The 26,961-nt window shown below is 39.4% G+C and overlaps 1 protein-coding gene across 1 annotated transcript in view; it reads right to left on the bottom strand.

The window, feature by feature from the left end:
- The window catches only part of galnt13 (UDP-N-acetyl-alpha-D-galactosamine:polypeptide N-acetylgalactosaminyltransferase 13), a 29,971-nt gene extending 10,511 nt beyond the window's left edge, over nt 1–19,460 (bottom strand). The window contains 9 exon segments of the mRNA XM_063887040.1: nt 1,288–1,427; nt 4,258–4,438; nt 5,063–5,180; nt 5,817–5,987; nt 7,313–7,520; nt 8,086–8,252; nt 10,271–10,439; nt 15,365–15,643; nt 19,073–19,460. Coding sequence (XP_063743110.1) covers nt 1,288–1,427; nt 4,258–4,438; nt 5,063–5,180; nt 5,817–5,987; nt 7,313–7,520; nt 8,086–8,252; nt 10,271–10,439; nt 15,365–15,506 — 1,296 coding nt within the window. The 5' untranslated portion in view covers nt 15,507–15,643; nt 19,073–19,460.
- Nucleotides 19,461–26,961: the final 7,501 nt, after the last annotated feature.

Below are 26,961 nucleotides of genomic sequence, written 5' to 3'. Positions count from 1 at the left end.
CAGTAAATAATTAACAATAATAATGAACACTTTTGTCAGCAGAAACCCTTTAATCCTCAATATAATTGATATTATGATACCAAGCTATCCAAAGTATTCTTACTATCTTCTATCATTGCTGATATGGAGAAGTGAACTCACTGACTTTACAGTCAACTCAGATTTCTAATGAAGATATACATTCACATAGCTAAGGCTGAGCTGGCTCTATATGTTGCCTAAGCGTCTTATTATAGCTGTCGTGCAGGAACAGAATGGCGTTCATAATTAAGTGATATAAAACCTAATGGATCCAGCTGTAAAAGAAAGGCTGACTGTGTGTTATAGTGGATGAGAATCAGCCGGGAGAAGTCTGCTTTGGAGGAAGACGGCAGCTGAGGAGCTGCAGTGGCTAAAGAGAGAGAGAGGGAGAATCAAGTTGTACTGCAGTAGAGCAGATCAGCACCAATGAAAAATCCTCTCATCCTCAGCTGTATGGACGTTGGAGGATTACAGGCTAATTTCACCATGAGTTCCTTCACTGACATTACTTTTTAAATGGCTCCCATCTATTGTACAGACAGCGCACTGCATGTCAGCACTGATGCTGCACTGCTGTTGCACGGAGACATGGGCATCAAGAGGCAAATTCAGGTCACTTAAAAACTTTTCTGTGTGAGGGGGAACTAACGATTAAAAGGGAACTTAAACTTTCACTATCTTCAAAACAATTAACCATGAATTCTCAAAGCTTAGCTGCAAATTATCGCACAGTTCCCACAATCCCCTCTCTCAATTGTAGAAAAAAACTACTCTGTATGTTTCCTCTCTGCTTATTAGAGTTATAATATGATGAAAATGTCCTGTTTTTCAGGATTGTAGAAGAACATTTAAATATATTCAAAGCAAATGTTCTGGTTACACATTTGTTTTTAATAATACATTTTTGGCTCACTCAGCACAACAAAAAACTGTGCCATGAAATTATAAAATGTATACATGAGCCTTATCTCAGCTACCCAGCATTCATAGCAACAACTGTGTATGTGGCTGGGATCAATACTGCCAGCACGAACATCCGCCTGTTTGTTTATCCTAGGCATTCAATGCGAACAGCTGGGGATGTTTGTTTTTATCTCGTTTCGTTCAGCCTTTGCTGGATCCAGAGATTCTCAGATATATCTCACAGCAATATTGTCTTTCTGAAAGCACAACCCTGGAGCTACATGGACACATCTGACTGAATGCAGAGGGAGGCAGTCTGCATCTGATGCATTAATGGAGATCAGAGTACACGAGAGCTCATACTTCACCAAGTGAGTAGTATCTCCTCGGGATCTGGGAGTCTGGGTAGATGTTCTCTAGATACCAGGAAAACGGTTTGCACTTCAAGGCCTCGCGAAGGTCTCTGCGGGAGGAAACGTCTCCGTAGTCCACACGCATCACGCCTGCAGACAAAATGCCAAGACAAGGATTCACATATATGCAAAGCTGAACATCATTATCCAGGGTTGACCAATGTATTGTTCTGATATAGAACTATCCTGAAAGAGAAAAAAAGAATCCTGTTTCTTGCACCACCGCGACTAAACACCAGAGGGACCCTTTAATAAAATAACACCTTGCAAACCTACCTGAAAACACTGGCTGTGTGGGTGGACATGGCAGGATTTTCTACTGAGTAACACATCGAAACCTACTGTAATTACTGCTAAGAGGGCTTATGAAGAAGTCAATTTCTATTTATACACATTGTTTTTTAACAGCACATTCATCAGATATGCACAAATGCAATTGTGAAATACCGTGTGTCATGATGTATGCTTATTTGGCAAAAACGAAGATTGCACTTTGTGTCAGCCCTGATACAACAGAAGACTAAAGAATGATTATGCAGCGACTGGGCACAGACACTTACAAACACATAAGGCAGATGGTTTCTCCCCAGAGTGCCTCTTGAGGACTCATAGCTTGCATGTAGACAGACAAGGATGGTTATTTATCATGAAAGAGTGTGATTGCTATATGACAGAACACGATATTAAAAAACAACCGTCATGTTAAGACTTGCAGTGTTGTGTATTTATCCGTCAAACCCGAGCCTGACAATGCAAACAGCACCTTCTGTCACACTAACAGTGTTACACTTTAATCTGGGAAATAGACATTTCAAGGCGGCAGATAAAAGCTAAGAACTGAAGGCCACTCTTCCTCCCCGGCCTCCCAATTTATTCTCTGTGTAGGGTCTGAACATCACATGTTGCAGATGATGAATAGCCTCTTTGATCTTGAAATCACCAGTGCCGTGGAGGGAGATGCACTTTTAATAGGATCGCTACATGCCACTCCCAAACTGAGCCTGAGCAACATACTGTGTTCCTCTGTGCCAATAAGAGAGGTCTGGCAGCAGCATGGCCCAGATCATTCTCCCTAATGTCCTGGAGGAACAGACGGTCATTGTGGGGCCACAACATGCGGAAAGACTCATCCATCACACCCGCGCGCTCTCTGCACACCTGCCTGTAGGAGAGTTCTGTCGACTGTGTGGAGGAGAGGGTCACAGTCTGAGCTATAAGATCGGCAGATTACGGATGATCCCTTATGGGTTGTCTGGCATCTCAAACTCTTGACCTGAGATTTCCCGGACACTGCGGGCTCCTAAAGGGTAATCACATTACTAAGTCGACAGATGGAAGGGTACTCCTCTCTTAATCTGCACTCTCCTATTGTCCTTGTTGTATATGCGAGAGAGATGTCTTTGTTGGACAGGAAGGCCTCTATGACAAAATCCAGTTTAGAGGAACACTCAAAAATGTGTCAGCAGGAGGAATGAATTTTTCCTATTTTGGAGGCAGCAATAAACTCCGATGGGAGCCAGAGTAAAACGAGAAATATAAATTCTTAAATGAGCCAGATATAAAAGGTTGCGTGCAACAAAATGGTAGAATAAAAGAGAGCAAACATGCGTTTCCTTTTCACACCAATTTGCTAAATGTAATATCAGCGAGCATGCAAGTAGTAAAGAGGGGTTGGTAATGAGGATTGTTCATATCTGTGTCTCCACAGCACTGTGCAATGAATAAAACAGCTATTAAATCCCTAAAACTTTTAAACTCATGCAGAATTCATGCCAGTTCAGTTAAATCATCCACTTAACAGTCAGTCTCCTGCCCATACCTGGGATCTGCTACCTCCCTCTCGGCCTAATCGGGTCTTTGGATCCTCCAGTAAGGCCTTCCTAACAGTTTTAAAAATCTCCACTTTGCCCTAAAAGTTGAACAGCCTCTGCTGTCCGGCCCCTCAGCTGTTGAACTTCCTATCTGAGCCTTCAAACCAACATATTTAGTGACCTTTTTTACAGTAAAACTCATCTAACAATGTTGGTCTTTTTCTAAACTGATGGTATTTCAACTATTTTATCCTCTTGTATTTCTTTTACATGTTACTTATTGGCAGTGGTGGGGGAAGTGCTCAGATAAAATGAGTAATACCAGTGTATAAGTACTCCAATACAGGTAAAAGTCCTGCAATTAAAATCACTTTAGTAAAAAGGTACAGTAGTATAAGCATCAAAATATAAAGAATGTACCAGAAGTAGTATCATAATGCAGAATGGCCAATTTTAGAATCATATGTACTGTTTAATTGGATTATAATTATTGAAGCATTAATGTGCTCACAGTATTAATACTGTATTATGTATAGTATCAGGGCTGGGGACACCAGCAGAATCAATAAACTGATAAGGAAAGCTGGCTCTGTCATCTGCATCAAACTGGACAATTTTGAGGCTGTGGTGGAGAGGAGGACACTCAACAGACTGTTATCCATCATGGACAACCCCACCCACGCTGTCCACCTGCAGCTAGGCAGACAGCGGAGCTCCTTCTCCAAAAGACTGCTCCGGCTCCGCTGTCATAAGGACAGATACAGGAGAACATTCCTGCCCACTGCAATAACACTGTATAACAATTCCCCTCTGGCTGACAGATAACTCTCTGCTCCATAGCTTCACTGTGACAACCGGACTTCAACCATACTGTACATTCTATATTTATTCAATTTAATATTCCACCTTTTACACTTATTGTTCATATAATATCCTGCTATATCTATCTTAAGTAAGAGAAATATTCAAGTAAAGTTCCTCAAATTTCTACTTAAGTACAGTCCTTTTTTTTAAAGTGTAATTTGTTTTAAAAGGGTTAGCATAAGTAAAGATATTATCATTACTATTTCATGGGCAGAAACATGCACTCAGGCTCCACAGCTCTGTACCTGGCGATATGATGTAGAAGAAATCTTTGAAATCATCCATCCAGACTTCTGCCAGGCGCCTGTTGTTCTTGTTGATGACTTGGCCCGTTCCTCCGGGAAAACTGTATGGGGTGGCCTTCCGGAAAACATGGCCCACGTGTGAACATGTTACAATTTCTAATGAGCCCCCGCACTGCCAGATCTGCAGACGCACAAACACAAACGCACACGCACACAGTTTAACTTTATACAGCCTGTAGCATGAAAGCAGTCAAATACATTCACTTTAAACTGATTTGACTATGTGTAAATGCCTGTTCCTTTATTTAAATGTTCTTCACTATTTGGTCCTCAGGTCACATCGAAACTGATTAAGTCTGTCATCTATAAAAACATTACAATGATCTTAATTATGCAGGCAAGAAGGCTAAAGCAAGGAAACCAGATACAATACTATTCCTAAATATCTAGATTTCCTAGTCTGACTCATTCAACATGTACTAATAACACTGGTGTTGTGTTGGTGGTGTCAAATGTCGAAAGAAAGAAGAAAATATTGTTTGACCTATTAATAATCAAAATTAAAAATAAACTTATAACATCTTTTTCTGTTCTATTAAGAGAGGTAAGGAAATCTCATTTAACAAAACATCCATTTCCACGATTCCTCTTTCCTTGCGTATTTTTCTTGAATCTCACTCTTGAATTTTAAGTGGAAAGATGCCGGTGAGGGAAACTCGGATACAACAAAGGGAGTTTGTTGACATTAATGAAGTCCCGTGACATGATAACATCGAGATAGCATCCTCCGAGGTCTGTCACTCACTCGAAAAGACATTTCCAGGTTCTCTCCGCCCCAGATATCCATCCCTGGATCGTAGCTTCCTATTTCTTCAAAGTATGTTTTGTATATACAAAATAATCCCCCCGCCATTGTGGGAGTCCTGCAAGAAAAACAAACAATGCAAATAATTATGCAATATTGCTTCACTTTGTACTCTATTTATTAGCACCTCAGTGCAGCTCAGAGGACCATTATGAATGAACAAAAAAACAATTTGTTTGACAAATGGGAACAAAGCCTTAGGGGGGGTAATTACTTTTATCTTTTTAATTCATTATATGTTAAAGTCATCCCCTAATTAAAGATATTGTTTGTTGCTGTGACTGTTTCGCATGCAAATGACAGAGTGTGCCTAGCTTTATGTAACCAAAAAAAGTCAGTTTTTGTTTTTCTATTTTTAAAATAAATGAGCTCATACATACTTCAAGAGAGTACAACTATCAGGATGCTATTTAGGCAGCTGTTGCATCAGTGGGATACACAAAGGAACATATCTATTTCTATCTGCAGGATGAAAATGGTTCAAGTCAAGAGGAGTTAGTGTGAAGAAATCTAACCATCCTTGTTTTGCCTGTAGCCTGCGGCTGTCACAGATAAACCCACTCTCACCTCAGAAGAGACACTTGAGAAAAAGAAAAAATGTGTCTCTTCACCTATACAAGTAGAAAGTCAGACACACATTTCCCAGAGAAATTATCTTGACTTAGCTTCAAAGATTTTAGTTTTCTTTGTGTACCTGACAGGAAGTGTTCTGTCCCCCTTGCGCCGGTCCATCTCCCGCTGGGGAACAGGGTACCAGCGGAAATTCAGCTTCCAGTTGAATCCACCATAGGTCATGTCTGAACCCGCCATGTATTCAAACGTCTCGTCACTGATGACATCGATGATAGGGCACACCACTGCTGTCCTAAATGACACCAGAAATACAGTGTAAGATTCAATGCTGAGATAAATGATCTAGTAAGAGCTGAATTCGAAATAGAATACACATTACAAAAAAACAACAACCGAGTAATAGATGGTCTGTTAAAGACAAAGAGAAGTCACATGCTGTTCACAGTAGGGCTGCAACTAATGACTCTTTATTGATTAATATACAGATTTGTTAAAACCAAAAAAAAAGCAGAAATGGCAACATTAAAACAGATATTTGTTGAATGTCTATTATATCAGACAAAGGTGTAGTAAAGTAGTACTAATGTAGGAGTAACGTTAACTCTAGTGTTCTTATTAGGTCATTTTTATTATGCTATAGTCTAGGTTGGACACTGGCACAAAGTAATTATATAGAAGTAAACTGCACTCTTTGCATAAGTGACATGTTAAGATATTGGTATTGAATTTCAAGTGGAATTGATTCATGATAATGTGTATTTCTTCTGATGAAATGCACACCAGTGAAACCAAACCAAACCCATTTTGAATATTTTTGCAACTTCTTGAAAGTGTATGTCAGATTTGAACAAAATGTTACCACCACAAACCTGATGTCGATGTTCTTAGGATCAACAAAAACAACCCTCTGTTGATAATCCTGCCAACTTGCAGGCAGCATATCATATGTTCTGCTCTTCAGTCTGCGCCCTTTTTTAAAGACATCAATACATCTTCTGCAGCAGCGTTCAGTAAAAGTGTAATGGCTCCATAATATAATATTCTGAGTAATATGATACTGAATTCTTCCTCAGGGAAAATGAATGTGTCTGACCTCAGTTATGAGAGAAATCGCCAAGAGAGTCGTTATCAATCCATCCATTCATGTCAATCTCACACACAGACACCACAGATTCACCCCTAGTTGTTTTAGCTAGTGGGAAGAACATTTTTGAAATAATAACTCAACGTTGTGATAACCAACAGCAGCTAAACATGTACGTGTCCACCTTAATCTGGATTCTACCAGCACCTACTACCTCAAGATGTAGCCGCGTTAACACAAGTATAAAGCTACAGTAATTGGAGCTAGCTTTTCCCCCAAGGCAGCAGCAGAAGCAGATGATGCAAAATGATTATCTTCCCCTATCAGCAGCTTCAGGCTCAAACTGTGTAGTCATGTTGTTATCAATATTCAGACCGAGCTGAAGCAGACCATGATGCAACTGGAGTGAAATGTGATAATGGCAGTATTATTAAAGCATGTTTCAGGCCTGAACAGCGAAAAGATTACAGTGATTAATGACGACACGCTCATAAGCACCATAGAAACTGCCTCTGAAAAGTACACATCCCTACCTGTCTTCTTTGATGCGTGCCAGCAGGGGCTCCAGCCAGCCGACAGTACACTCGCAGTGAGCGTCCAGGAAGGTGATGACCTGACCTTTCGTAGCGGCCGCTCCCCTGAGCCTGGCTCTGATCAGACCTGAGCGCTGCTCCATCCTCAGGATCCTCACTGGCACCTCCAGAGTGCGCACATAGTTTTCCAGCTTCTTCTTCAGGAAGTCTAAGACAAAACAACAGACAGTAAAAAGATTTCAGCAAGAGCAGATTAGCGCAATTCAACAGAGCTGAACTAATAAGTGAATTTCTCTATAAGAAAATCAACAAAAAAATGAATTAAATGAAGTAGTGATTTTAAGAAATATTGTTGACAAAAATGACAAAACAGTCTCCGGTTAAGCATTCTGAAATACTGGCTGGTTTGAAGTGTTGAAAGGGAAAAACAAGGACACTAAATAAGTCATGGCTCTTTGAAACAATTAAGTCTATCCTTACCATTTCCAGATATATGTTGGACAAGATGGTTAAACTAATAATCGGAAATATAATAGGCTGATTCATCACTTACAAAAACAGTTGTTTTTTGGGGCCCTACATTTTGATTAGGTCAGTGTATTTATCGTCACCACAGCATTTGATGGTAGTAAAACATATATTGTGTTAATTGACTCTTATATTGAAAGTTTGGAGGTAAACCGTACGTACTGTTACCTTGTCTACAGAGTTAAATATGTGACTTTATTGAACAGATACTGTATCAGAGAGTAGCTAGAGCGTTGATTACCAACCTCGCTCGCTGGCATCGTCCACAAGCACAATCTCCGCAAGCAACTGTCGGGGCGAGCGGTTGATGACACTGTGAACTGTCCGCAGCAGGGTGCTCCACGCCTCGTTGTGAAACACGATGACAATGCTGGTGTTTGGGAGGTCGTCTGGGTACAGCTTGGTCTTACAGCTGACGAAGCAACGGAAATAAAATAAATAATCAAATCAGTTAACTTAAACATGATGAGAATTTTACATCACTGTAATTATTTCCTGTAGTATGCTGCCTAGAGAGTTCCACATTTCAAGACCCTGTAGAGTTTTAGGCAATTCTCTCTCATAAATGTTATGTATTCTCTATTTTTGTATTTTCCAGGAGGGGGTTTGAAGGTGGATGCCATAACCCTTGTTAGCAAAATGACCAAAATGCATTTCTCTTGTTAAGCTGCCACTGCCCTCTGCCTCGCCTAGCGTGTCCCATTCATTGATCCTTTATCTGTCTGAAGTTTCTGCAAGTTAAAATCCATTGCCCAGACCGTGGCTCTCAAGCAACTTACTGTGCTCTGTATTGATAAATATATGGTGCAGTCTGTGGTGCTGAAGCAGTAGAGGAATTTGGAATCACTAAACCTAAAATATACCGGGTCTAAATGTGTAAGTCTAAGACAACACTGCTGTTTTCCAACTGCAGTCCCAGTGGTTCTTTATACCCGCAGCTCTGTATTATATGAAAAGTGAGGCAGAATCTGAAGGGTTCCTGCTACTATCCAATGCTGCCATCAGTGCAAAATCTTGTCATAGGAGATTTACTGACAAAAATCTCTAAAGAGGTACAAAAAGTAAAGCCCGAGTTGACAGCAATGTCGGCACATCCTCACCTTGATGGGCTGTCTGTCAAAGCTTTACAGACAGATGTTTTGAACTTGGGACAACACAGTAGCGGAGGATGTTGAATAAAGAAGGAGCTGCAGTACAGAAGTGGAAAAAGTGGACTGCCAGGGCAGGAGGAGGGTAGTGGGAGGTGACGGAGGGTGAAAGAAGCCATCGGAGCAGACAACATTGCTAGCTCAGTCCTGTCGTTTCAAAGTGACAGCGTAGACTGACACAACTAGGCCAGGAGGGTGCCTTCAAGGCATAATGTTAACGCCGATCAGACGCAAAGACTGCCAACTCTGCCTGACTCTGGATAATTTTCACCTGCACACCTGGAGACATTTTGCAAGGCTAAGCTGAGTTCTGTAATAAACCTGCTGTAATATTTATACCAAGGGAAGGAGGGGGCCATAATGGACTGAAACAGAATGTTGCAATAAGTTGAGTCTTCACCTTTTCTCAGTAAGTTAGGTCTTCTTTGCGCTACACAAGCAAAATTATCTTTATATTTGCACCTCCACTCTGCAAAGTGTTTCCTTGGTTAGACAAGAATATCATTAAAAACTGTGGAAATCTGTGAGAAAAAATGTTGTGGCTTATTTTTCATGTTGTTTCTAACTGGCAGAGGATTTTGCATTCACATAATGAAAGTGCTGAGGAGAACTCATGTTCACTCGGAATATTTGAGCATGAATCACTTGGATAATGTTTCTACGAGAGTCGAATGACACTGCATATCATCAGCCAGAGATGAATGGGCTCATGTTTCAAACAAATTACTCCTTGGATTTTCATTAAGCGCTCAAGTGGATTCTGAGTGACAGTAAACAGTCCAATTCAAATGTCAGACATAATGGTCAAACCTGAGGGATGTGATGGACTCTGCATTGAAACAGTTCCCATAATTAAATATGCCTATCCACATTAGATAAAGTTATTAACACCAATAAAATCTAATAGACTCACAGTTTAAGAATTATTTAATAATCAGAATAATATTGGTTTGATAGTTTAAAGCCGTTTATCTGCAGAGACTCTTGATCAGACACAGATCCCTGCATTTGTCTGAATACTGAACAATTTCTATTGAGCCTGGAATTACAACTCTGCAAACATTAAAGACTAAAATCCAGAGAAAGAAGAAGAAAAAAGCAGAGAGACAAAACTACAGCGCCTTGCAATGTGTGATGGGTATCAAAGGTACAGAGATTGCAGGAAGCTAAGAGGCAGGTAGAGGGCTGTGTAATGCTGTTCTGTGGATATCTGTGTGAGTGAAGGATGTAAAGTGTCAGTAGTGTGGTTTGCAAAATGGATCTGGAAGGCAAGCTTACGCACCCATCCAACCTCACATCAGGCAGACTCCTGTTGAGTGCGATCATGTCGCTGGCCATCAGGTTGAACTGGTTGATCTTAAAGAGCTCCTTCATTTTCTCCTGGTCGTCCTTGGGAATGTTTACTGCCTTGCCCATTTCGCCTGGACCCTCATGGCTCCGAGATATCGCCGCTGTAACAAAGCAGAAGCACACCAATAGGATATCTGATGAGGAATCAAACCCTTTTCTCTTTTATTCTCACTAAGGAAGGTAAGGAGTTAATATCAAACAGCTTTTGTAATAAATCACTTTGTCTTGTGTATACAGTCTTTCCTTGATAAGGAAACAATATGAGAAGAACCAATGTGTTGTGAAAGCCCCCTTTATTACAAATGCTCCACATCTCCTGTGTAAATGGGGCTCAGAGCAATAAGTACTGACTGACCTCCCTGACCGCAGGATGTTGGCAGTGCGCCCTGTTCTAACCAGTGGAGAGAAAAGTTGTTGTGGTTTTTCAAGAACTTGGCTGTCCTCGACTAAAGATACGTTTAGTGTCCACTAAAGACATGTTTAGTCCAACACTCACATGATTTTGTCTGCTAATCCATTAGTTACGTAAATCTACAGATCTATCCAACTAAACTTCTAAAAAAATAATTGTTTAAAAGCACCACTTAAAATCAAAACAAAAAAGCATTCATTTGAGTTGAATCAATAGATTATAAATATAGTGACGGTTTTTACTGTAAATTAAGATTTATTAAATAAAATTAGAGGGAGAAAGATCAATATCTACTGTTGTGGGAAAAAGGCAAGTCTATAATCTTGCCCCACCTAAATTGTTCCATGAAAAACGAGAGTGACCTACAGATAAATTCTGAGAAATCCCTTTTATATTGAAAGCATTGAGCATAGTTTATTATTGTTCTCTTCAAGCTCTGGGGAGTGCAGTAAAGGTTGCTAGCTCTATCTTTTGTAATTGTAATTGTGTATACTAGTAAGGAGACAGAGCATAGAGCTTATTTCCCAGATCGATGTGCGTGTACCAAACCTGTGCGTTGATTCATGTACTGTAGCACTTACTGTATACAGGATGTGCACATAATATGAACATCGTATTCCCTTTTATAACATTTACAATAGAAAATGTGATGCTATTCTCACAGTTTCTACTAGTCATCTTGCTTAATGCTGCTACAGTCATGCCTGCAGAACATCAGCATTGCTGCCGTTTGCTGCTGCACAGAGCCAGCTCCCGTCACCAAGGTGAAAAGCCTCCCACGGATTTATGACTGTGCTCTCTTTAATAATCTCTTAGAGCTGAAGCAATGATTTCCATGGTCCCAGGTTAAGAGGATTCCCTACGACCTCTCGTGGAGACGGGCGGCCGGATTGTAAAACCCTCTTCTGGTCCTGCTCTTTTGTTTATGGTGCTGCCGACACTCTCTGTTTGGAAACAGGCTTAGATCTGATGGACACAGCTCGAGCTCTGAGCTGGATGATTGAACAAAGTGTCCATCAAACACATGCTCGGCCTTTCCAATCCATCAGGCTTTAGCTACGGATACACACACACGATGTGAATGTTGAAATCTTACTCCAAGTCTTACATGCAAATAATCAACACCAGTCTGAGTCCCCTTTACCATTATTGCTTTCATCACACAAATCTGGATGCGATGTGTTATTGTGTGAGTTTTGTAGAAGACAGAGGCAAACTGTAATTTCCACTATGGCTTCATTTCTGGTGTTAAACGGTGACTGAATGTTCAATTAAAAAATGATATCTTAACTATCGGATAAACCCGTATGTGATACACGTTAGTCAAATGTAACTGTGACTGTGACTGTTCACATTTAAGATAGAAGGAGTTAAACAAAAATGACCATGATGTTTGCCATTTTTGCTGCTAACTCAACATATTAATGCTGATAAGGCAACAAATAATTTGTTTTGTAAAAGCTTATGCTGCTAGTTCTTTTTTCCAGGGTTCTGTACTGATTTAATTGTATCACACATTGTCTAATTGACACATTTTCTGCCTTTCATCTGCCATGTCCCTTTGCTGTTTTCACACTGTAAATGACCCTGTCCTGTGGGACAAAATAAAGAATATCTGTTTAGGACTCTAATTATTAGATCCCGTCGGAAATACCATATATTACTAACTTAGCACCCTCATCATGACTGTGAAAATGATATAAAACAGTAGGATAAAATATAAAGACTGAAACACATGATCAGAGGAGCCTTAAGAAACAACTCTGGTATTTTCAGGCTGGACACAGTATCCTCCTGACAGAGATCATTCATTATGAAAGTAGACCTCGATCATCTGGGACGAAAACAGAAGCTCTGTCTGTCCTCGGGTCATTCAATCCAATTCACTGTCCCTGCCTACAGCTTTATCCCAAGCAATTACATCGAAAAGGTTCTCCTCACGCTCACAGGTAATGAGACTTCGGAGACACAATCCCTCACATTTTAGTGCACAACAGAAATAGAGTGCCACATGACTCTGTGTTAACCTGTACTTTATTTGATTCATCAGCTTGTTATTCTCACAAATTAGCAAAACATGTGCAACTCTAGATGCTATGGACAACATTTGCCACATATGGAATAAGTTAGCTTTCTTTTCTCTATATCCTGTGAGAGATTCCTCTTGTTAAGGTGGACTCGGAGCTTTATCCATTTTATTTTACCTCCATATTTTACCTCACCTCTTCCCTCTGCTCCCTTCCTTCGAGTCCGATTTGGCTGACATTACATTATATATCAGAAAACCATAGCAGGAAAGGGACAAAATGTCAATACACTATGCTGCTCTGATGCTAAAACTGGGAAATAAACGCTTACCAGTAAAAGTCTATTATAGTCTCATAGTGGCTGTAGCTATCTGAGACCAAATCCAAGACTTATGTAACAAATGGTTGAAAATGCTAATTTGAACAATCACGTTCATAGACAGCATAAAAAAAAAGAAAGAATAGTTTTATTTTCCTAGAAGATTTAGTCCATAATCAAAATCCGAACCCACCAACACCAATAAACCCTAGACAATTCAGTAGGGGATTTTTCTATTAGAAAAATGGACACTTATGTTTTGTATTACAGCAAAAAAACAATGTGATCGATCTCTCAGGAGTCAACCAAGTTTAAGGGTGTGCAATACTAAATGATTTACAACGTGCTGCAGGAAGAACAGAGCACTGAATAGATTGATGCCTGCAAACAAGAACCTTGTCACATGGCAGCATAATTCCCTTTACATTAACAAAAAGCACCACTGCAAATGATCTTACCTTAGTATGTCAAGCAAATGTAAAACCTTACATAAAAATGATGGGTAGGAGCAAATGACCATAAAGTTCATTATAACCGAACTGAAAAAAATCTGACGTGAGCTAAGGGGTGACTGCGCTAATAAGGAATGTATGAACTGTGTTGAAATGTATGTAACAGTTTATCTGTAAAGGTCAACAACTCAACAAGAAAACCACTGGAAACCATTTTCCTCAAAACATTACATTTCTAAGACACTAGGACACTGACACTGTCCAAATATAACTGTCTAAGCGTGAAGGTAGAACATCACAAGTGTTTTACCAAAGACTATGATGTGCTTAGATTTCGTATACGTTTTAGCAATGGCAGAAAAGGCAGAGAAAGTGGAAAAAGTCAACATTCAATGGCAAAAGGCCCAGATTTCTATTTGTGGAAACTTAATCAGTTTACAAACAAAATAAATAAAAAATAATGATGCACATACAATTTCACTCAGAATGAAAGCATTTGTCATATATTCAGCTCTGATTATTCTACATGTATAAACAGGTTAGCAATTACCAGCCGTCGCTTTGTTTTAATATTGGCTTTTTTCTCCCCATAGCTCAAAATGTATTATGCAGTTTTAAGGATCCTCTTCAATTTTGACTACCCAAGCATTGATGGTATGCTAATTAGTGTTACCTAAGAAAAAAAACTTAAATAATAATCCATTTGGGATAAATGGATTCCAATCAAAAGTAAATCTTGGTAGATTTATTGTTGTCTGTTCAGTTCTTGGCTGAATTAACATAATTAAAACTACACATGGAGTGTTAAAGATACCAGTAACACTCAGTTCATATGTTAAGCAAATCATCAAATGTAAGCCATTTCAAAGTATCACCAATGTACCTTGGACTTTGTTATGGTAATATAGTAAGTCTCAGTAGCTGGCAGTTCATCTCATTCTAACCCTACAAGCAGCTTAGCAAACCTCTGAGAACCCTGCTTATGGCAGGGCATGTGAGGAAATGAACTGTACTTAATAGGTAAGGGGGTTTAGTTAGATCCGAATACTCACACTCAACTCAAACATACACATGGGGATCAAGGTTACAGAGCACACTATAGGAAAACTAACTAGAGTTTTAGATAATCCAGCATTTATGGAATATTTTAAACTCCATCTTACGTCTACAAGATTGTTTGATGTCAAACCATATTTTTATTCTGAAAGATCAAAAAAACAGAAAACCAAAAGAAAAAAAGGCAACTAAAATCAGGTAGTTTTTTTTGTTTCCCCCACACTAATAAACTGAAGTTAAACTAATTCACCCAAGTTACAACCTATCCTAACTTCTACTAGGTAAAAAAGCAGATTTAAGATGTCAAGTAATCTTAAAAGTGGATTCTAAATGCAGATGCTGCCTCAAAAGCAACATTTCTCTGTTTTCCCTGAATAATCTGGATGTTTTATGATTATAGTCCTAAAACATAATCTGCTATAACTGCAAGTATCTGAAAAAAAAAAACATCAAAGCTCCATTCTTAATTAACATTATAGCAGGCAATACTGTCTTAACTCCATGAGAGAGATCTCACTTAACATACTGCAAAACATACTCTACGCTATTCACCTTTGTACTAACCAACTTCCACACATCACAAATAAACTTGACTTGTTTTTCTCCTTTGAAATCTAACCAAAAACATTTATATTCAGAGGAATCTTAAAATGACAACAAACCCTGAATAAACTGAATATTTCATAATCTACATCAAAACTTAAAGCATTAAGGACCTACGATGTGAATGGAAGGTGTAGCATGATATTTGTGGACTCACCTCGCAGAGCTGGGAGCAGCGAGCGGTCTTTTCTGTCATCACATTTGTTACACTCGCTGAAGTAGAGCAGCAAGAACACATCCACCAGCACCCACACTAAAGAGGTGGTCAGCACCACCTTACAGTAGAGAAACCGTCGCATAACCTCCCCGGGACGTCAGCCAGGAAAGCCGAACAAGGGTCGCAGCGAGCGCTCAGGAGCACTAGGACTGCTGACGAAGCGGTTGAACTTGTGGAAACAGGGAAGAGACGGAGCAGGTTTGACGAAAAGGCGTCATCCTGCAGAAGAGAGTAAACATTAAATCAGAAGCTGTTCTCCTAAATCCAAGGACGACAGGAATCATGATCACGATTTCAGTCTCTTGGCTGTGATGCTCTAAAACAATCAACGCAGGCAGAAACATGAAGTCAGCAAAATCTGTGAGCGACCACATATAGAGTGGATCAATATTCGTCTCTTGAAAAAGTGATTAGTAATCACTTCCTCTCAGACTTTACATTAATGCATTTCATTGGTATACACAGTCAGATGAGATTCCATGGCATTTTCCTATTTGTTTTTCTTATTTAAAACAGAGGGAATTAGTAAGATTTACAGTAGTACAGATGAATTTATAATATATAATATAATTTATAATTAGGGGTTAAGGGTTAAAACATTTTTGTCTGATCCCAGATTGGCAAGATGGGAAATCTCCACATTGAAAACAGTTGCTATGACTGTGTCATCAGAAAATTCAGCTTTTGCACATTCATCAAATCACTGTGTGGCCAACAGTTTTTAGTGCCAACGCAATCCCTAACATCAAGTTTCATCGCATAAAAAGGATTCCACTCACTTCCAATGCAGCAAGGTAAACAGATACATTTTTGCATTTCAGGAAAAAGGAAAACAGAAATAAGAATCAGCATCGGCAGATAACCTGAGCTGAGGTATCAGAATCATATCAGGAGGTGAAGAGGTTGGATCAATGCGTCATAACTGTAACCAGATATGTAAGCGGTTTACAGTTGAAAGTCTACGTAGTGGAGTCCCTGTTTGAAGCTACCTCACACACTATGTTTGGCATTCATATACTGTAGTTTAATTACCGGTTCTAACATGTCTACAAAATTTTGAATAATATTGGGTAATATACTGGCCCAGTTGATTTACCAGTAAAGCTCTGACACACACTTACTTGATAATAATAGTTATAAATAATATTGATTATAATAATTCCATCTGGAGTTGGTACTCCAGAGGAGCACCTATGAGTGGGGACCACCCTAGGTTTTATTTCTCCTTTTTTTATAGATGTATTTGATAGTTACTGTTTGGCTTTATTCTTGTATTTAAAAAAAGGGGTTAATGGGTGTCATTCTCTTTGGTAATTTTCACGAGGGGGGATGGTCCATTGGAGTTCACACCCAACTTCCCATATTAGACTGACCCCCAAGCCCTCCACATTTTCCATTTCAAGGGATGAGTGAATGCTCATTTCCCCCTTTACAGACTTCTCCCACTTCATCAGTAGAGCTGCTCGGACCATCTGGGAAGCTTTCACACGAGAGGCAATTTGTGGAGTCTAGATATCTCATTGGTGTGGGATGTATGCCTCACAATATTTCCGATGAAAAACAACATACTTTTCTGTCAAACAGGATTTGTACTTGAGTGAAATGATAGAATTTTGTTGACTGAAAGCCAAAGCTTATGAACGTATAATCAGAATGGAAGTGGAAAAAGGGGGGGAAACTGCATTCAGCCATTGAAAATCCAATGCACATGTACCCAGTAGCCTTTTATGCATTCATAACATAACTTAAGGCTACAATATACATCGCAAAGTGTGCAATTTGTTTGTGGAATGTGCTAAAGCCGAGCCCCTGTCCAAGCTCAAAGTGTAACATATACTTTCATGAAATAGGTTTTTGCATACGAGTGTGCACTTATTTGCAAATGCATTAATGTATACCAACTTGTGCAGTCTTTACATGTCCAACTGTAGTGGAAAATCCCTGCAGCATATTTTGTGGGAATCTAATGGATTCCCTTATCTTTCACATACAGAGTGGTAATGATTTTGCACTCCGAACGCACACATTGTCCTCTCCGCTCACTGTCTAAATGTCCATCAGAGGGTCTGACACTGCTGCCCTGGGCTAACTCGTATCTCATTCAAAAACAAGGCAGTGTCCGTACAACATTTACTGACTTCTAACCCGAGTAGGTGGAAGCAATCTACACTTCCAGTTAATGAGCCTATTCAAGAAAGAAGTCTCAGTAAAACTCTGCTGGAATCCGAGCCTGTGTGTAGCATATCACCTCCTCTCACATGGTAGACAGATCATTGATGATTCGGTGTGATCTGTCTGTTTGCATTTCTAACCATCTGCTTTGTTGTGTCAATGACAGAGACATGTTTGGGTTTGGTACCACCAACAGCGCTGCCAGCAGCTTGCTGGAGTCTTGTCCGAAGAAGTCTGAGTCAATTAGTCCAACCATCTGCACAGAGGAATATTTCTTCTCTAAAACAGGTCCCTCATGTCTTTAGAAGCCACTTTCCCAGTATATTCAAGGCAAGTCTTATCCACTAGGCATTAATTGCTTTGTGAAGTGACAGTTAATTGCACCATAAGCAACTCCCTTTGTTGTGAAACGTCTGTCACATTCCTATGAGCTAAATCACAGATTCCTCCTTCAATCAATAGGAGTGCTTGTACTGTATTCAAATGCCAGACTGTTAACTTATTGGTGTCCAAAGCAATACAACTGAACTTGACTCTGGAACCATATCAGTAATATGAGCAGCACATGTTTGAAGACAAAGCTTGAAGAAAATATATCAAATCCTGCTCCTTTATCATAAATAAAAGCTGTAACGCAAAACACCTTTCGGCTGTGGATTATTAAGGAATTGACATGCTCAATGGCACTTCAGAGGATGGTTGGGATTCAAACCAGCAATAACCAGCATTTCTAGAGTCCCAAGCAGAAAGTGTAGCTGAGTCAGACATCAACACTTTTTGAGTGCAGAACAAACTGCACCAAGTGGAATAAATGCTGGAAACTGTCAAAACTTAAAATGTGGCATTAACTGATCATTCAACATGTGTATGCATTAACAAAATATATATATATATACATACTGATGTTTCACATATTTTAGTACATGTAAAAAAGGGATGTAAGGGATGAAGTACTGAAAAAATTGTATAGCTACGGTATCTGTACTAATTTCAGGTCTCGTATTCAGTACCATTATTGAAAAATGTAAATCTACACCCAGCACAACCAGGAACAGCTGGTGATTATAGAGCTGATCCCAATAAGCCCATTAGGCCAATGACTGCTGCCTCTATAACCTAAACAACACAAAAAGATTACATTTACCACTGTGGTGGTTTAGTAGTTATGACGTAGGCTATAGGCTATACCCACACAGACTATGACCATATCTCCCTCTTACGAGTACGTTAGCCTATATAATGATTATTACAATCAATGTTGCATGTGACAGAAGTGAGATGGAAAATCTGCAGTTTTTAGTGCCAGTAAACAAATATTCCCACTGATACAAAGCATGGTAACCTCATTTAATGCAAAGTTATAGGTTAAGCACTATCATTACATCTACTCCACTGTCATGGTGTGCAATTTTAACCACGATATTTGTGCCCTATGGGAGGTGGTGGTGATAGAAAATGATCATACTCTGTGCTTACCTAAATTATGGATGGAGTGAACCAGTGACCTGTTCCAGCCTCGCTCTCAGGCAACGTGTTGAACGCAGACAACATCACCCAACATAAAGCAGCACTTAATGGCCAAATTAAACTGCGTAAATGGCTCTTGCACACTGACGTCTCGAAACGACCACTAACTACAGTCCATCTCAGTAAAGAGTAGTCCACAATGCAGTGTGATGCTGTCCATAGGCTACAGCCTCCCGTGGTACCTGTTTGGACTCCTTGATATGATATGTCCCTAGTTGAGCCGCAGTAAACCGGCGAACACGACCAGTCTCCATTAATCTTCCCAACGCGTTTCAACGCTGATGCGGTCAATGGAACGTAACGTCTTAGTACGCACCTGTTCTCAGACTGAATAATATAGCAGTAAGAGCACAGGGGAGAAAATATTCAGCACAATCTAACCTCAGCTCAGACCGACCTTCAGAAAGCTTCGTCTCTGCTCTCCGATTGGCTGAAAGCGACGTCGCTCATGAAATCCTCTCCAAGTGGACTGTCAGGGGCGTCTGGTAAATGTAGGCGCACCTAGCGACCACTGCATGCAGAATACAGAGATGTTACACCAAATGTGCAGTCTTTGTGTAACCATATACAATTATATGTTCTTATTTCATTGTGAATACTGGTACGGTGATTATGTCAATTTAAATGTGCAACCAAATGAATTGGTTTGTCAATTGGGGGGAAACCTTCAGCACAATTATGTTAAATTATGTTTGGGCTTTGAATTTCTGCTTTAAAAAGACCCACTTCATTGACACTATCGATGTCTCAAAACTCTATTTCAATTGATTGTATAGATTTAAGGGATAATGTTGCTTTAGGTTTAAGTTTGTGTATGATTAATAACATCCATGAGTCTAGTAATTAAAAAATCATAATGTTTCAGATTGTCATTTCTCTTATATCAACTATACTCACTCAAACACTAACTCGAGGAGCCACAATAGAAATAAGTTATTGGGCTTAATTATGTTGTATCCTTTTGATAAATATTCTCCAATACAAATCATGTAATATATTTATTTCTGTTCTTTCTAGTGTTTTGACCTCAATAGGACTTCCTGTTCCAAAAAAACAAGTGAAATAAAATATATATAAATACAAAAACCGTATTTTGTATAGTTATTCACATTCAGGCATTATTTAAATCAAAACCAAAGTTCACGTTTGTGTGCTTTTGCGAATGAGGCAGTTTTTTACTCAGCAGCTTTTTATGGCAGCCCTTGGGAGAATCGTGTTGAGCAATGCTGCCATCTGCTGTTAATGGTGAGAGTTTAACCAGTAGTGTTCAGCAGCCTTTGGTATCTCTGATGTGTTTCAACAAAGTACTGTCAAACTCTGTAAATTAACCTTTTGAATAAAGCTCTAATATACATATATAATTGGGGGAAAAACTATATTACTAAAGCTGAGAAGACTTTGGTACACTGTGGTAAATTCAATGTACATTAGACTAACAATTCATAATTGCATGTATGGTATGTAGATAAACGTAGTGTGCACACCAGACTGAAAGCATCCACTAGATGTCAGTGGATGTCTTGGTTTCTCTTTGTTCCAGTGAGGGATGGAGACTTTGTGTCATTGCTTTGTGCAGCTGGGTAGAACACTAGTTGGACAAATGAAAAAATCAAAAATGTTGTTTAAAATACATGCGTTTGCTAAAATACTGTCTAATCTTTATCTCTGTGTTTACCAATGAGATCCAAAGAGTGTCTTCAACTTCTGTATGTTGGTTAACTTTTGTTTCACCGCAGAAGTAAACATAGTTCACGTTCACGTTGTGTTTGGACAAATACAAAGTGTAAAAAAACCTTATTTGAGCACTGAATATTGACTTCATTAATCATTACACACACACACACACACACACACACACACACACACACACACACACACACACACACACACACACACACACAAATACATTTGAGTGATTTTACTCAATTATAGAACAGTTTTGTGTATGATTGTGTTTTTTTTCCAATTTTGATGAATAATGATTCAATAGCTAGAAACAAGTAACACTTAACCAATATAAAACTAATTGATACTAACACACACACACACACACACACACACACACACACACACACACACACACACACACACACACACACACACACACACACACACACACACACACATCTAGACACATAATAGAGCACAAACAGAACATAATGTACCTCATAGTAATGCCCCAATGCACACTCGTGAGACACGTGCGCAGTCTGGCCGTATGGTGGCGCTCGTGCTGTGTCGTCATTCCACTTACGCGTTTTAAAGCAGGCTACTGTCTGACTACTTACCCGCTGGTTGGTGAATTCATTCCATCCTGAAACTGGCTACAGACCACATGAAATCTCCAGTAATGCGATGCCAAAGCAGCTTTTTAAACTCACGAAGAGCACTGTCTGACCTGAGGGCACTTCATCATTGCTGCGCCTCACCATCATCTTTACTTTCCACCTGATGACACATTTATCAGGGATTGTAACCAGGCGAGTTTTCCCCCCTTTGACTTGCACATCTCTCAAACTCAAAGTTTGATTTTTTTCTAAAAAGTGGAAATGAATAACACCGGGTTCAACCAAACGGAGGGAGGACTGCTCAACAAGACCGAGGAGTTTTTTTGCTGCAACTTTTCCTCCGTGGTGACTGATAACGGCTTTGTGGCCGCTGCTCCCGATGAGAGGAGCCTCTTTGTCATGAGGGTGGTCCAGATAGCGGTGATGTGCGTTTTGTCCCTCACGGTGGTCTTTGGCATATTTTTCTTGGGTTGCAACCTTCTCATAAAGTCAGAGGGAATGATCAACTTTTTAGTAACGGACAGGAGACCGTCTAAAGAAACGGAGGCAGTTATTGTTGGAGCCTACTGACTGACGAGGACCTTTGTACAAAGATTTGAATCAGATCTGGAGTCCAGTAAAACCAGATGGAAGATAAAGCGATCAACAAACAAGACCCTGTTTTCATATTGTTTTTTTTTTTTACAACCAGAGGCGTCTCACCATGCTGGTGGCTGCGGCTCAAAGGTGTTCACCTAAGTTATTCCTTGTGGCATTTTAATGCCAACAAAGACTCAATCATCTCCAAGAGGTATAGTGCTTTTTAAGCCTCTTTAGCCTCTATTTATTAAGTATTCAGTCAAGCACTGTTCTGTTGGAGCTGCGTATGCCAAGCAGCATCCTCATAAAGTGGCAAAGTATTCGCATTTGCTGCTTTAAAATACCCTCTCATATTGCTAATGCAATCAAGTAATTATTGTTTTAAACATGGACTGTATGTTGTATGTGTTTTTGCATACAATATGCAATATATTATTCGATGTATTTATCTTGGTGATGACTGTATGAGTTTGGGCGGTGGAGAAAAACATTCTGTATTCTGTTACTTGGAATAAATTCGTACTGTAATTAAAGTTTTCCTCTTAATTAAAGTATTTTTTCCCTCCATGAATCACAACGACCTCCTCAAGACCGATTTCAATTTTAGAACCCAAAAGATTTAATTAAGATATTAGGTATGTTTATAACATTATAATTTAGATGCAATTGAACACAACAGGAAATATGGTATGTTATGATCATTTATTCATATAAACTGACATCAAGACGTGTGTTATCTGGTGTACACTGGATGAGTTCAATGTAGAAATTGCTTCAAGATTTTGCTGTCATTTGCTCTCTCCATTAATAGTCCAAATTTAAATGTTAATTCAATTCAAAAATGTATTTATCAACCCTAAAAAAATACTACCAAAATAAAATCACCCTGATTATCTGAGGGGGTCGGTGAGAAACATAGCTTTTATTGTCTGTCTAGGTCAGATTGTGATCATTGCAACGTTTTACATCCTTCTTCTTTCCCGTCCAAGCATCTGTTGTGCTGTGGCTCTGCTCCTGGCTCACCTGAACGCCAGCTCCCCAGGGTGAAACCAGCAGCTTCAGAAATGACTTATGGTGTAAACCCTGGGAGAATAAAGCCACAGAGCAATATGCTGCGTTCTGATTGCCTGTGCTCCTCAGGCAGATTAAATAGTTTGAATCTTGATTTTCTCAGAAATGTCCTTCACCTCACTTTCTCACTCTTTCTGTTTTCCCTTCCCTGTCCCCGGCTCTCACGTCACCCTTAACGAGCTGATACATTTTGTCTTTGTATGGTAAACTCATGTCTTTGCAATGTGTAGACTTTATGCCTAATTTTCATCATATAGTATTAGGTACAATTCTAATAACACGCTAACAATGTAACCAAGTATATAAAACAAATATCCTATAATAGAGACAGTAATCAAGAATTTAGTGAAAATCCAAACTGAATCCAACTTAATATATTAAAAAAAGAAAATGTGGCTTTTTAAATCACACATTAAAATCTCTTTCCTATAAAGGTCATTAACCTACATAAATGTTGCAGTGAGTATAGAAAAGTAAGGAGAGCTTTAACACAATGCCAAAGGGAGAGTTACATTCTATATGTCACACCCTCTGTTTCTCTCGGCTTTGTGTGATTGCCTTCATGAGGGAGGTGCCAGGAATAGCTCCAAGGAAAATGTTGTGGCAGTTTAATATCCAGCAGAGAACAATCTTCTGACTGCAGCTGAACCATTGTTGGTTCATCCTGCGGTGTCTCCTACACATTTTTCAGACAGAATTCTGATGGATTCCAGAGAGCCGGATGTAGAGTTGGAGATTAAAGTTTTTTTAAATCATTTGTAGGAATTTACTGTGGATAGTCAGTTTTTTGATGGACAGTTGGCACTATCAACTCAAAGATTGCACACACCTGTCCCATGCCAATGCTCACGGAGAGATTTGGGTTGATATTAACAGCAAATAGTCATCTTTACCCCTGGCACTCTTTCTGTCAACAAACTGATAGTCCTCTGCAGGGCTTAAGATCCTCTCCTCAGATATTTCAGAATGTGCCGGGTAGTTTATTCTGCAAAAAAAACAAAAGCCGGGTTATTAAAAAACATGGTTTAATTCAAAACCTCACAGTATGGACCCACATTTCTAAGTACAAAAATCACATTTTGCTCTTGTATTTGCAGACATATTCTTTATTTAGAGCCATCAAATACATTTATTACATGGTGCACAATAAGGTTAGACTCTTCTTTCTTAGTCTTTGGCGATTACAACAATGCTGATGATAATAGCAGGCAAGACGGATAAAAGGCAGTAGAAGTAAACTAGAATTACAACTTTGTGGTTGTATGCCCCAGCCAAGCAGTCAAGTTGCAGGTTACATTCATGCCTGTCCAAATTAAAAGTTTTTTTAAATTGTCATTAGTTAATGAGTTAGTGAGTGAGTGAGTGAGTGAGTGAGTGAGTGAGTGAGTGAGTGAGTGAGTGAGTGAGTGAGTGAGTGAGTGAGTGAGTGAGTGAGTGAGTGAGTGAGTGAGTGAGTGAGTGTGTGAGTGAGTGAGTGTGTGAGTGTGTGAGTGAGTGAGTGAGTGAGTGAGTGAGTGAGTGAGTGAGTGAGTGAGTGAGTGAGTGAGTGAGTGAGTGAGTGAGTGAGTGAGTGAGTGAGTGAGTGAGTGAGTGAGTGAGTTAGTTAGTTAGTTAGTTAGTTAGTTAGTTAGTTAGTTAGTTAGTTAGTTAGTTAGTTATAGAGCTATGGCCAAAACTGTGTATTGTCAGGTCACAGTGAACTTGATGTTTGACTATGAAAATCGGGTCTTCCTTGAGTCAAAGTGGACATTTAAGCCAAAATTGAAGAATTACGTCACATTGATCTTGACCTTTGATCTTTGGCCCTCAAAATAAAACAAGCTCATCCTTGAGTCGAAGTTGAACTTTTGGCCAAATTTGAAAAACTATTAAGGCATTCCTGAGTTATCACAATGAAGAGAACGGGACAAACAACTGGAAAATGTAATGCCTCAGGACTTTGGATTCTTAAAAAATGGCACTCCCACAAGTTATCTTCCAGGCTTGCCAGGAATTTAAGGCTTTCAGAAACTTTGATTTGCAAGGCAGTAATGATACAGGTTCAATGTGGGATGTGTAGTGGATAAAAAAACAGCCCAGTTTGCAGTGAGATAGATAAAAGGCTGTGTTTGCCAGAGGAAATAGCCATGCTAACAAAAACTTAAAAAGGTCGGTCTGCAAGCACTGAATCCATTGCCGGGGGCACACATGCTGGAGATGAAAGTGTTGTAGCCTGGAAGGCTTCCTCTCGCCAGTGAGCAGGATGTAGGAACATCAATGAAGATGACCAGTTTATTTCATAGTCGGTACAAGATCACTTCAGAATAAATTGGAAATATGAGAAACTGTTTGCTGGAAAAGGATTTGGTATGAAATCTGCAACATGATTCTGATCCCCATTCAATGCCCAATTTGTTAGTTCTTGCCTTCACTTCGATACCAGAGCAAGTTAAGCATCATAGAACATATGACAGCATTTTGCTGGGGGTGGTCCTTTGTTTCACTCGTGACATGTAAGTATAAGGCTCTTTATGTATTTTCCTTTAAGTTTTAAATTAAAGAAGATGTTTCGGCTAAGGATTTTATACTGATAATCAGAGACTGGAGAAAGATTGCGTGAATGTAATTTGCATCATACTGACATGATAACTAAAAGAAAAGAGGAAAACAACATTTTTACAATTACAATATGCTCGGCTCAGGGATATCATGGACGAATATAATTTGTTTAATGAGTCAAAGATGGGCAGCATCAACTGATGGGGAAGAAACTGAAGAGATAGCACGAGGCATATATTTGTGAATATATGAGATCGCATAGAGAGTCTTCCTGACTTAACTTCTGCTACGCTTCATATCACCACTATAGCATGCAACAAACAACATCACTGTACTTTAGAGCAGGTTTACTGTATGTAAGCCGTGCTCAACTGTGACAGCATCTGCAGGGTGTTGATTGTAGACTAAAAGAGGCTTCGGGACGTGGCTTGCTCTCATGTGATTGGCTGTCGAGTCGGGGTCCAGTCGATGATCTGGATAGTGACAAAGCTCCAAATAGCAGCAAGGCAGCCACAATCATCTCCCTTGTTTACTCTTATTCTCCCACAGCTCCTCATCCATCCTTCCTCTGCTTGCTTTTTACATTACTTCTGCTACGTTGTCATTGTAGGAACACATCTCTTTGTTTCATTACATTGCGGTTGTTTTACGTTTCCCTATACAATTTATCACATCAGTATTTAACACACACAATATTGATGAAGTCAATTCTGGCATGAATTTGATTTTTTAGCCCAGTGGGAACTACATTTTGAAGGGGACTCAATATATGTCAATATATATATATATGTCTTTCAATTGAACATAGGCTGCTAAAATGCTGATATTTCCATCGGCAGTAATGCCTTTTTGGTCTGAACAAAGCTCTTGTCGACATCAAGGGAAGTCTGCATTTTACGAAAGCAGCAGTAACTGTGGAAGTCAAACTGTGATAAATCTATAAAGACTGGTTTTGAAGAATACGGTTGAGAATACTCCATTAGATGACATGTTTGAATCCAGCGATGAGTCATGGCTGGGTTGTACTGCTAATTGTTTCGTATTCAAACATCACAGAGATTTAACATCTGAGCAATCCTACCACTAAGACTTCTCTAATCCATTGTCTGTGTATGGGTGTGTAAGGGTGTGTATGTGTGGGTGGATCTTTTGTGGGAAATCTGTTCATTGGAGACCGAAAGCTTGTCCCCACAAATCATTACATTTGAAGGTTTTGACAGACTTTGTTTTTTGTTCAGATTAGTTAAATTAGAATCACACCTAATCCGCTGTACGCTACCTGTCATGCACTAAATGATAGGAAGACAAAGCCAGAAGCTTACCAGTGAATGTATTAAAGTATCTAACAACCAGATGATCTAG

This window comes from Eleginops maclovinus, chromosome 7, assembly GCF_036324505.1.
Source record: "Eleginops maclovinus isolate JMC-PN-2008 ecotype Puerto Natales chromosome 7, JC_Emac_rtc_rv5, whole genome shotgun sequence".
NCBI lineage: Eukaryota > Metazoa > Chordata > Actinopteri > Perciformes > Eleginopidae > Eleginops > Eleginops maclovinus.
Note: the sequence above shows the minus strand (reverse complement) of the source record. Positions and strands in the feature narration are given on the sequence as shown.